Source organism: Helianthus annuus, chromosome 3 (genome assembly GCF_002127325.2).
Source record: "Helianthus annuus cultivar XRQ/B chromosome 3, HanXRQr2.0-SUNRISE, whole genome shotgun sequence".
Classification (NCBI taxonomy): Eukaryota; Viridiplantae; Streptophyta; class Magnoliopsida; order Asterales; family Asteraceae; genus Helianthus; species Helianthus annuus.
Window position 1 is genome coordinate 40,093,632 of NC_035435.2, and position 12,643 is coordinate 40,106,274.

Consider the following 12,643-nt stretch of genomic DNA (forward strand, 5'->3'; position numbering starts at 1 on the left):
AGCTATAGTCGGCACCAGTATCAAACAGAATAGATGCAAAGCGTTGGTTTATAGGGAACGTACCAGTGACAACGTTTGGATCCTGGCGCGCTTTCCTTGCGCCGATATTGAATACTCTTCCACGGGCTTGGTTCAGCTTTGGGCATTCCTTCTTAAAGTGCCCAACATCCCCACAGTTGAAGCATCCTAGTCCTCGACCATTCCCATTTCCATTTCCAGCTTGAGTGTTGTTTTGATTGCGATTTCCATTCCCAACTTGATTCGCAACGTTTCCGCGGTTTCCATTTCGGCCATTTCCTCCCTGCTGGCGGTTTCCATTACCATTCCCATAACCTCGATTCCCAGTACGCCCAGCACCAGTTCCGGCCCAACACGTATCCTTCGTGTGGCCGTTCCTTCCACATGATTCGCACTTCCTCAATCTGCATTGGCCATTATGATGGCGCTGGCACGTATTACACTTGGGCAGAGTGCCCATGTAACCCTTTCCTTTGTTTTCAAAACCGGTTGTGGCTCTGGTCGGTGTGCTCGATTCACCCTTTTTGCTCACATTGCTTGTACCTTGCTTGAAGTTTGAAAATTTCCTTTTATTTTCACCAGACGACTCCACATGAGTCTCTTTCTTCTTCTGCTCGGTAACGGAGAATTTGTTCAATCGAATAGCTTCCTCAGTAAGTGCCACACTAAGATCAATGGCTTCTTTGATGGTTGCGGGCTTGGAAGTAGTAACCATGCTCATGATCTGAGGTGCCAATCCCCAGATAAAGCGCTCAATTCGTTTGAACTCCGGTGTGACCATGTATGGCACTACATGGGACAAATCATGGAATCTCTGAACATACTCTGCAATCTTGGGACCTTCCATTTTTAGGTGCCAGAACTCAGTCTCCAGCTTCTGAATTTCAGCACGTGAGCAGTACTTCCTTCTCATGAGCTCCTTCAGCTCATTCCATGACATCGCATAAGCAGCAGCTTCACCAAGAGTTTACATTTGCAGGTTCCACCAAGATAGGGCTCCATCCAGAAATAGCCCTGAGATGTAGGTCACTTCTTGCTCGGGAGCAACTTGCTCATTCTAAGAACAGACTCAGTCTTCTCAGCCCATCTAACAAACGCAACAGCACCTCCTGTGCCGTCGAAATTCACGTGCTTGCAATCAAGAAATTGCTTGTAAGTGCACCCTGCACATACGTTTGAATTTACAAATGGTATTAGCGAACGTGCTAAAAATATCCAAATGTATCATAGTATATCTCAAACGACTTCACATTACCATTAGGTGGATTGTTATTGCCGTGGTTTTGAGAGATATTTCCACTTGTTTCTGCATGAGAAGCAGCATATTGCGCGATAGCGGCGACAATGATTCTTTGGAGTTCTGCCTCATTAGTGGGCATGCGCGGATCACGTCTTGGTGGCATCTTCTAAAAGATGTTTCACGTTGGTCAGGTCATAATAAGTAAATGGTATACGTACGTAACAACATCATCTAGCACATAACGTCTCATATTACAAAATTTAAAACAATACATCCAACATCACATATAATGAGAATAATGCGATTGCGCTATCATAAATCAAGACCACAATAATGTTTACAAGTTTTGTAACTGTATCGTACATCAAAGGTGACTAAGGGCCACATCGCCCTTGTCCGAACTGTCTAGTCATCTACAACAACAATCAAAAACTAAACATCAAAAGTCATGACATCAAAATGCGGTCTTCAAAAGCTGTATAGTCTGCACAATCGCGGTCTTCTCACCAAAAGTCTACCTGCGTCGAATCAAAATGCCTATGATGATGGCGGGGGAGGAGGAGGAAAATGAGAGTAATACAGGCGATGCATATGTAACCAATCCTCCTCTAAAGCTCGACAGACGCGCAGCAACTATGCTATCTGCTGCTCGGAAGTCCAAAAGCGAGCGTCTGAGTCGGGGGAAAGTGGACGCGGAGGGTGTGATGCCGCAAACGGGGTCCTGAATACGACATGTCAATGCCTCCTGCTGTATCATCAAGGAAGTAAGGATGTCCTCCGTAGAGTACCCAACATGGTATGGGTGGTACGGATCAGACAATGGCATGATAGGGGGCGTAGTCCATAAAAATGGCTCGCTCGACGGAGTGAAAGATGGTGCAGTAGGTGGTGCAACATGGGGAAACTGTGATGTGAATGGAAAAGGTGTTGGGTGGAGCAGAAACAGGCGGCTGCCTGGATGACCCCTCTCCAGGACGCGGTGGCGGTATGTCCTGAAGGAACGTAATAGGGAGATCAGTGCGATGAGCATCTGTGGTGTGTGGGGGAAACAGCGGGTTATCAATGGGTGCTGAAACGGGGGCTACTGGAGGAGTAACAGGCTGTACATACGGTGGGTAATCGTCATCGTCATCAATCCACCCGTTGTGGGTGTCGGCATATCGTGGATCTATATGAGCAGCAAAAGGTGCACGGTCGAACAGCACCGGCACATGATCAGGAAATGGTGCAACAACAGGATCCTCTATCAAGAGTGGTGCGTCAATAGGAGCGTCAGCAACGGGTACATCATCAACAAAGGGTGCAATGGCTGGTGCATCATCATGAACAGGGTCATGCTCTAATGCAGGGTCAGGAGCAGCTACAGGCTCTGGGGCCAAAGCAGGCTCCGGGTCAACAAAATCCATATCAAAATCAGCTGGATCATCAAACAAAGGATCGATAGGGGCTACAGGTGCCTCTAGGGGCTGGTCCAGGTGAATGAACTCGATCTCCTGGTCAGGATCAAAACCAGGGGGAAAGACAGGATCAAAATCATCGTCAACCTCGTGGTCAAACTCGAAACCGTGTGCGGGAGCAGGTGCAGCTGATAACGCCATGTCAGGGTCGGCGTCTGAAGAGTGATGCTGCACTCCCTGAGCGTGTAAGGACGCAGATGCCACAGACTCAAAGGAATCTGGGACAGGTGAATAAGCAGGAAGCTCCTCTGCAGGGGCCTCAGCAATGGGTAGGATAACATCAGCAACAATAGGGTCCCCGCCCTCATGGTTAGCCTCAGGTGGGTCCTCCTCAAACAGATCGATGTCATCGTCAAAAACAACATCGAGTGGCATGTCTACGACTGGATAAGCAGCAAGCGGTATAAGAGCAGGGATCACCGCAAGTGGTAAATCCCCGGCAGGAAGGCCATCAGCAGGCTCAACTCCGACGTCAGGCAGCACGAACGGCTGGAAATCGTCATCGTCAGTACTAGTGGTGTCTGAAGTGTAGACCTCTCGCTCCGACGGAATCTCGTCATCTGACACGATCGTCATGGGATCTAAGGTGTCCGAAACTCCTGTGTCTGAGGATGATGGCATGATATCTGTAACACAACCCCACATATGCACAAATAATCAACATAAGATCAAATAACATGTAAGTTACCATAAAGCAAACAAATATTCCTCCTAGTCTCCTAGACTATCCTCCCAGCCTCTCAAACTGAACCTCCTAGCCTCTCAGACTAACTCCCTGGCCTATAAGACCAAAACCTCCCCAATCCTTAAGATTGGCCCCTCAGTCTTTATGACTGAACCTTCCCAGCCTTTAAGGCTGAACCTCCCCAGCCTCTAGGGCTGAACTCCCTCAGTCTTAGGGACTGAACCATAAATTGTGAAAAAGTGCTCGTACTTTTGTTCGTAAAAATGTTTTGTATCCTAGATCTGGACATAATGTATGCAATGTAAAAATGTTTTCGTGAGAGCCCTAGTGATCATATTCTAGACTCGAGAAAGAATCCTAATTCGCTATGATCAATGCTCTAATACCAAGCTGTCACACCCTGGCTTTTGCGGAAGCGTGGGTTTATTTGGTGTGATTTCTTAATACCATAGCATAATCACAACCATGCTATATGAATTAAAACATATGATGTTCATCCTTTCATCAAGTTTTAAAAGTAAAATACGACAACATTGTTTTAAAAAGTTGACACAACAAACCAATTACAACCATGACAAAAAGAAAACATGTTCAACGACATAACGAAAGACATGAAAAAAACATAGTTTAAGACTTGTGACTCGTCCAGGAAAAAGTCACAATCCCTAAACTCGGATGACATCATTTCTCCTACACAGCTTGACGACATAGCATACCTTGCCAGATCCCTTAATTTCCTGAAATACATGCAGTTTGAAAAATCAACAAAAAGTTGAGCGAGTTCATGTAAAAATGAGTATGTTTATAAATCGTTAAAGTATGTCCCAATGTATAAATGTTCCTGGTATGTAGCAATTAAGGAAAAGAGATCACCACTGGGTTGCAAAGCCACTGGTATGTGTGAAGTGATGCAGGAAAACTCAAACCTAGCAAATTTGTACCGGGCCTTGGCTGTAAGACACAGTCACCTCTATGGGTCACCCTGACCTCACGGGTGTGGGCTCGCTACACCCAAATAGATCTATCACTCTTGTGTCCCTCGGTCCTAACAACGAGGATTAATGGCTTTAAGCGTTGTACCTACCACTCACATGATCTGAACGTCCCAACCCTCCTTAAGCTAACCATACCATGTATAAAAATGTCCTAAATAATTGTAACATGTATTTCACCCCCGAAGTTATAAAACTGAAAACAGTTAAGAGAAAAGGGGGACATGAACTCACAGAAGTGCATCTCGTGAAATAGTCGATCCTAACTCAACCTGTTGCGTGACGACCTACACGTACTAATGTCTATTAGATGGACGGCCGTGCCTTGGCTTAAGGTTTAACGTTCTTGGGAAATAGTTAGAGAACTATTTCGTGTTCACACTTCTTAATTATTTTATATTCGTATTTCCTTCCCAGGGATGGGGGTAATAATACATGTATGCTTATAATTCCGAAAATATATTTTTAAGTCTCACTTGAAAATATATTTTTAAATCTCACTTGAAAATATATTTTAATTACTTCGCCTAAAATGTTTTAATTCCAAAAAATATATATATTTTTTCCCAAAAATATTATATTTTATTTCATAAGTTTTCCAAAATAATATTTCACCAAAAATATACTAATAAGAGTATTTTTCCGAAATATTTCGCGTTGTAATAGCAATACCGGTGAAACTTAAATTTTTATTTTGTGAGAGCGTTGTTATTATTTTGGAGTCGTAGTTTCACAGTATTTTCAAGTTATATTATTTTCATCCTAAAAATAATATATATCTAGTTCACAAAATAATCACATAATCACACAAGCGTTTTATTATAAAATATATATTCTAAATATATATTTATCAAGTTTTATTTACGAAAGTCCACCTCCGATACTTGGTAATTTTTGAAATAAAAATCTTGGCGAAGTTTATTCTAGAAAAGTAATGTTAAAAATATATTTGTAATCATTTGTTATAAAAATATTTCTAAGTGTTATATTTTTAGAAAAATTTCGCCATAGTTTCCTCTGTAAATGGAGGTGTCCATGCTTTTAGCATATCATTTTCTTTTGAAAAAATCAATCAACCAATTTAACAATCAACAACATACAATATTTAATCACTAATCTTGACAAAATAAGACTAAATCATAAACTCATGAACTTGAAAGTTTTGTAAAAATATGTAGTAAATCACTAACACATTTAGTAGGTTTTGTTATCTTTAAAAATAAGATTAGTTTCTTGAAAAACTTTATTTTTAACGAATTTGAAGTTTCAAAACTTCTAGTCATGATTTACAAAAATATTTCCTTGTTAAATTTTCTTGTTACACAAGTGTTCACACACTTGTTTATTTACTAAAAATGCTTTTAGTTCTTACAAGATCCGGGTTTTAGCAAAATTAATATTTTTCGCTTGGTTCTTCCGAAAAACCACTTGTAGATCTTTAGATCTACAAGTTTGTAACCTTAATTTTTCAAGAAAAATTATGTTTATTCAAGTTTCAAGTTCATGGGTGGATGGTTTCATCATCCTTCATGTTTCTAACACTTACATCTTACTAGTTCATGTTCTTGAACATGATCTAGTATGTCTAGATGATGATCCATCCTACTTCTACTAACAAACAACATCAAATAATCATAACTACACAAGATTCACATGATTTACCCATATATCTTCTCTTTATTCACCCTTTAACACTTATGTTCAAGACTTTAGATTATGTTCATTAGTGTTTCTTATCATTTCATCATTCAACCATCTATTAACCACTAAAATCAAGAACAAGATGATGTTTTAGAACACTTACTACTAGCACAAGGCTAGGGAAGAAACAAGGCGTAAAAGTGGTGGATAAAAGAAAACAAGAGCGGTCCTTGAACTTCCGAGTGCACCGAGCTTGTTTGTAGGACTCCTTGCACCTTTGTGTGTATGTAAAATGATTGAACAAGACTTGATGGTGGTGGTAGTATGGTGAGGTGGTGGCGGCCGAGACCAAGCAAGAGGGAAAGAGAGAGTGCAAGTTTGAGTTTGTGATTTGTAAGTGAGAAGCTCTAGTCCTTGATGTCTTATTTATAACCCAAGATTATTAACCAACATACAATGTGCCCCGAATCACCCAACATTCACCATTAAAATAATTAAAGTATTGTGGGGGTGTCCCCACTAGTTCCAACCGGTTCAACAAGGGGGGGGGTATGGGGTTGGGTTGTAATGGAGTGGTAACTATCTAGTTAGTCTTAGTTAGGATTTTAGTTAGGTTATTAGTGTCTTAACTAATATAAAGGGTGTTAGGGTGTTCGGGGACCCTAACTAGCTCAGAAAAGTAAAAAAAGTGCGTTTGGCAATATTTTTATGTTCCGGGTAAAGTCCGGTTGTTCGGTTGGGTATTGATTCCTTAAAGTGTTAAATAAAGTTTTAAAGTGTCTTTTATATTGTTTTTAGTAACACATTAAATTCCCAACACTTTGGAAAATATCTAGGACTATTTTACCAAGTTTTTGCACTTTACTAGCATTGTTAAATGTTGAATTTTTGGTATTTAGTGCAGAATTCTGCACTTTAAGTATGTTTTAGGCACTCCCGGTCACTTTAACTATCACCTAGTGACGCAGTTTTATGGTCCTCACCTCCTACACTCCCTACTAGTGTAGTAATCTATTCCTAGCTCATACTGGCCTCAGAAACAATGTCTGTCTAGTGCTGGCAATGTCAGCATGTTTACTGGGTTATCCGCTCACTGTGCTAACTGTGCCTTGTGCATCAGGTTTGTCACTATGGTTTGTGTGTAAATAATAGAGTGACAGTATAAGATGTGATGCATGAGTATGTATGTATCAGATAGCAGAAAGCAGTTTAATCATAAATGTAATCAAGCACAGTAATTAAGCACTAATTAAATATTAATTAATTTGTACAGATACCTGGATTTGTGAGGGTTGTCACAATATAAGCTAAACCTATGAGGTCAAGGTCAACCAAAGAATCTTGCTCAATCACTAAAGCAACTTACTGCATATAATTGCACCTCGCCAAAACTTCAAAGTAAAGCACCTAACTCACACGTTAAAGGTGTTTAATTAAAACACATTGCTAAAGGACCTTCAAGGCAACAATGACGTTTAAACCAAAATACAAGCCTGGATACCTACACTACTATCATCAAGTGTATAATCTCAGGAAGATGATTAAAACCCACAAAGCTTATAAGGCATAAAAGCACAATAACAATCCACAAGAAACAATTTGTGGAAGAAACAAGTAGCTCACCGAAATAAAATAATCAGAGAAACTTTGAGCTATGGTTAGAATATCACGACAACCGACTAACTGAAGAAGCATACGAGCAAAATGCCAAGGCACTAATACAACTTGGTAACACACAAGATTATAACCAACTTCTTTGTAAGTACAACCCATAGATGCATGTAAGCACCTTACGGAGACGAGAAGCAACCTGCCATAGTAGCTTGTAGATACATAGAAACAGTTTCCTCAGACAGACTGCTGAAGCACTGAAGCTGCTTAAGGAATCAACGAAGCAGCCTGCCATGTCATCAAAACGCGTTAAGCAGGAGATTTTTCGCAACATCGGAGCACATGTATAGGAATCCTAAAAACCTCAATGGTCGAAACCTTAAAAATCCATCGGCTAAGAGGTAAGTAGACTTCAACCCTTGAACTTTTACTTGTTAAGTCTCCTAAAATTAAACGCTGATGAACCATGGCACTAAAGAAGTCATACCTCCATTTTATCTAGTTTAAAGTGCCTACTAATAAAAAGGGCTTCCCCAATCTTAAGAAAGCTTCTTTTTATTAATATCCCCACCAGTTCACCATATAAAATGGTTGATCCAAAGTAACCATGTACTATATTATAGTGGCAACAGGGATAAGGCAACTTTATATGAACATCAATGCTTGTCACCAAGCATCAACAGATAAGTCCTCATACTTAGCATTGTTTAGCATTATTATGAGGTACTTTTATCTTATCCAAGTGTCAAATGCAAAGTTTTTTGACCTTATAAGAAGCAAAAAAGCTAACCAACACCGATGAGAACAAATTTATCGTCATACTAGAGAAGCTGACCATTGTCAGTAGAAAAGGTAACCTTCTAACATGAAAAGTTGTCCTTCTTACTAAGAAGCTGACCATTTAGCACGAACATGTGACATTCTTGCATAAGAAGCCCTACTCAAGTAGAGAAGAAGCTCCTTTTTTCTCCCTCCTAGTATCATTTTATCAATTCAATATATGGAAAACATCAAAATACACAAACACCAGAAACTTCCCTTTGCTTAAAGTTTCCCAGACCAAGTAATTATGCATATACCTAGTGAAAATATATATGAAATAACTAAGACACGTTTCATTAAACACTTGTCCACTATCCTATCTTAAGGGTGAGCCCCTCCTAACCAGGCTCCATGGGATCTGACACTATATCTACCCATGAAAAATGGATAAGCTCCTAGGCCATATCGCTCAGCAAAAAAACAAGGAGCTATACCTTTTTGTATAAAGGTTGAGTGCCTAAAACAATATTACTCCATGGATTGAAAAACAAAAACATAACTCCATGAAAGAAGGTGAGCACCTCACATCAAATCTGCTCTACAAGCATAAAGTGAGAAGCTAGAAGCTTGTTTGCAATACACCACGCAGAAAAGTTATAAGTCATCGACTACAAAAGTGATAAGATAAGGTAATTGCATCAGTTCTTTTCTAACATAATTGAAGCAAGATTAGTTTCGATTTGGTTTAAAAGACATTGCAAACACAACAAAATAAAAGACAAGTGTAAAAACAAAAAGAAGTTCCTTCCAGTTTCTTTACGAAAAACAAAAACCATAGCTTATTTCTTTGCAAGAAAAGAAGTGAACTAAACATTGGAACATCCAAAAGGAAGTTCATTCACTGAAAACATAGAAGCCTTGCTACAAAAGACTTACCTAAGCTTACATGACATCAGATGGAATCCTGTAAGGTTTCCAAAAAACATAACGTGGATCTAAGCTCACTAGAAAAACAACAAATCAATCCTTGAAGTCAACAAACTACATTGATTCGAGCAAGCTTTCAACCATAATAGATTCAAAAGGAAACCTCTCATCTAGGTATCGGAAGGAAATAACCTCCATCAATAAGAAACTTATCCTGGTATAAAAGAAGCTCACAAACATGCACCATAAGCCAGCATCTATGAAAAGCTCAGTAGCATGCAACTCACCTTTATACAAAAGAAGCTCACCTTTAAGTGCTAGAAGCTCACCAACATTCACTATAAGCTCGCATTTATGCGAAAGAAGTTCAACATATTGCAATTTACCTTTGCATGAAAGAAGCTCACTTCCAAGAACAAAAAGCTCACCTTTATAAGAAAGAAGCTCAGAACTAAATAAAAATAGATCACCAACATACACCATGCACACCCGAGAAGCTCATTCTTATGCACACTTCAGTTCTACTTGCTCAGCACATTGCTTCTGTCAGCATCACAACACTTCAAATACCCAAAGATTTTGGGGAAGGTAACCTGCTTCATTTTATAACCAAAATCTGGGAGCTCTTGTCTAGCAAAAAGAAAAAGGCTAGAACCAAACTCCAAAGGTTATTGGGATACGCAACCAAGACGTCCACATAGAAATGGCTTACCATGAACATTGGGATTATGGAATCAGCAATATACAAGGCACATAATGAACTATTAGAACTTTTTTTCAAGGCCACTTGTAACACCACGAAAAAACGTGTCCAATCATGTATAGACACGTGTCCTAGACTCTAAACATGTGAAAGATTGAGTTTGAAGGACTAAAGTTGACAAACAGTGAAACTATGCTTTCAGAGGGACTAAAAGTGTCATCATGCCAAACTTGAGCCTCTGAATGACCATACGTAATAAATATACTCTTAATCGAGTGATTGATTGGATGTAAGAAGCCGTTTGGGAAAATAATCGGAAGATTATAAAGCTACAAGGGTTAAACGTGTCAATATGTCAATTCTGACCTCTGGGTGATCCTATGAGCTATATGTCGGTTTATTTCATCAAATAGGACACCTGGGGTGATCCTATGATGCCCCATAACAGATGTAATTGATCCATGATCATGCAAAGTAGTATATAAGGACATTAGTTCTTGAGTTCCTATGCACACTTGCAACCATCTTCCATTCTACAACTTCTGGAGCTAGCTAAGGACAAGGAGAAGATTATCAAGTGTAGAAAAGACAGCTAGAACCTTTAGTAAGCTTCTAGTTACTTGTTTAGTTGTAACGCCCTGCGTTTTCAAACATCCTACATTTAGAAACCTTACGTGAAATTCTATCTTTGGAAATCTTGTGTTCTTATAACCATTCTTTCATCGTAATCGTTGTAAAATACGGAACTTGCTTCGTAAATAAAACTTGTACATTACACTTTTTACCTAGTTAAATCATGTTTTATTTCATATTTCACCTTGTTACAAGTTAGGGGAAACATTGTTGCATATTATTACACAACTTAACTAATAAAATTACTCATTATAATGTTTTAAAAAAATAAAAAAAAAACTAAAGAAACATGGCAGCCCAAATTCAGCAAAATTCAGCCCCATATAGTTGGGTTTTGTGGGCTAGTTTCAAGGTGTAACCCCTTCTAAACACTTCCAAAGCCCAACCCATTGAAACCCTAATCCTTCCCCCTATAAATACCACTTATAACCAGCCTCCCTACCACTTTTGCAACACTAAAAACTCTCAAAACATCTACCAAACCGTAGCTGAAAGCAAGGGTTCGAGTAGATTGACACCCCTTCACGAAAATGAGCATAACTCACTCAATTCTTATCCGATTCACTCGATTCTTTTTCCTACTTGCTTGTATAATCATGGGGTTCGATTCCTAGACTTCTCCTTGGAGAAATCAGACCTGGAAATGCCCCGAAATAGTCCATAAACTTTCTGTTTGTTTTTATGTTCATCAAAAACTTGTTTAAACCTATGCAACTTGTGTCTAACACATCTCATACCTATGTCCTAATGCTTACAACTTATCCCATGGTTGGTTAAGCTTAAAAACAAGGTTGAGACATTTAAAATCAGAGGATTAAACCTCATAAACTTGGTGTTTTGTTTAGGGTTTTTAACCCACAAGTCATGTCAAACTTTGTCTTTGATACATGAGTGATTATGGAACAACTTGGGTTGTCCAAACATACAATCCTCACATGATTTGATGATTTCTCTTAGTTAGTGTGTATATTTCTTATTCTTTATTGTATGTTCATGACCCTCCTTGGTTGTTTTTTTTACATCAAGTGTAGTGGTGAACACATAGAGGTGTCTAAATGGAAGACTTGATCTTCCTACCTCCTACATGACTTCTATGACATTTAGAGGTACCAAAATGAAGATTTTAATCTTCTACCTCATGCTTGAACTATTGGACATATATTATATAACCTAAATATATTATTCGAATAATCGAATCTTTGATGATGAACTAGTGTTCATATGTCGGGGTACTAGATTACATCATCCTAGACTATGATAACTTGTCACGATTCTAATGGAACCTTGTTCCATGAAAACATCTAAACTCCTTCGAGTTTCCTAGTGTCAAGAACAAGCATCATATGTACTAAATGATTATTTTCCATGTTATTCTCATATCTTATTTTTATGTTGTTTTAAACACCGAATCTCGACTCTAAACATACTTGAACCTTAACCCTTATACATTCGGACTCTAAATCTCTACTCGTCAACAATTGGATAATCGGAAAACATATGCAAACTTTGTGAGTATACTCGTATTTCCCCCTTTTTACTTTTACCACTTTTGGGGTGTAACATGTTTACCTATTAACTTACACATGAACACTTTGTTAAACACATGAACGTTCCTATAACATGCTTGTATACGTGATGACTTGATACTTTAAACTTGGGTTATTCTTATGTGTTGAACTTATCATTAACTTCGTACGAGCCAAACCTTGACATATGTAGCGCTATAGGATTAACGACCCGCCCGTAAACTTGAGGTTATGTCTTGAGCATATTGCGTTTTCTTGGTTTGATATGTTAGACACATGCCATATTTAAGGTTTATCTTGAATCATATGCTTGCCATGAGGAATTGATCACCCTTTTTAGCTTATGCTATATACGTACCAAACTTGTATACTCGCCTTTGCTTTTGCATTGAATTGTATTTTTAAACATGTTACAGGTTGATGATGATGAAATGAAAACGGATAGCAA

At 38.9% G+C, this 12,643-nt stretch overlaps 1 protein-coding gene across 1 annotated transcript; it reads right to left on the reverse strand.

Moving 5' to 3' along the window:
• Positions 1 to 1,632: 1,632 nt before the first annotated feature.
• LOC110931572 (fibrous sheath CABYR-binding protein-like) lies at positions 1,633 to 9,816 on the reverse strand. Its single transcript, XM_022174957.1, has 3 exons — positions 9,621 to 9,816; positions 2,164 to 3,341; positions 1,633 to 1,671 (listed from the first exon to the last, which is right to left on the reverse strand). Exons 1-3 carry the CDS (start codon positions 9,814 to 9,816, stop codon positions 1,633 to 1,635), a joined length of 1,413 nt encoding a protein of 470 aa, XP_022030649.1.
• Positions 9,817 to 12,643: the final 2,827 nt, after the last annotated feature.

Coding starts and splice junctions, on each gene's coding strand:
- LOC110931572 (XM_022174957.1), bottom strand. CDS start 9,816: ATGGTGTATGTTGGTGATCTATTTTTATTTAGTTCTGAGCTTCTTTCT. Junction 3,342..9,620: donor TGAGCTTCTTTTGTATAAAG/GTGAGTTGCATG, acceptor GTTGTGTTACAG/ATATCATGCCATCATCCTCA. Junction 1,672..2,163: donor CCTTTTCCATTCACATCACA/GTTTCCCCATGT, acceptor TTGTTGTTGTAG/ATGACTAGACAGTTCGGACA.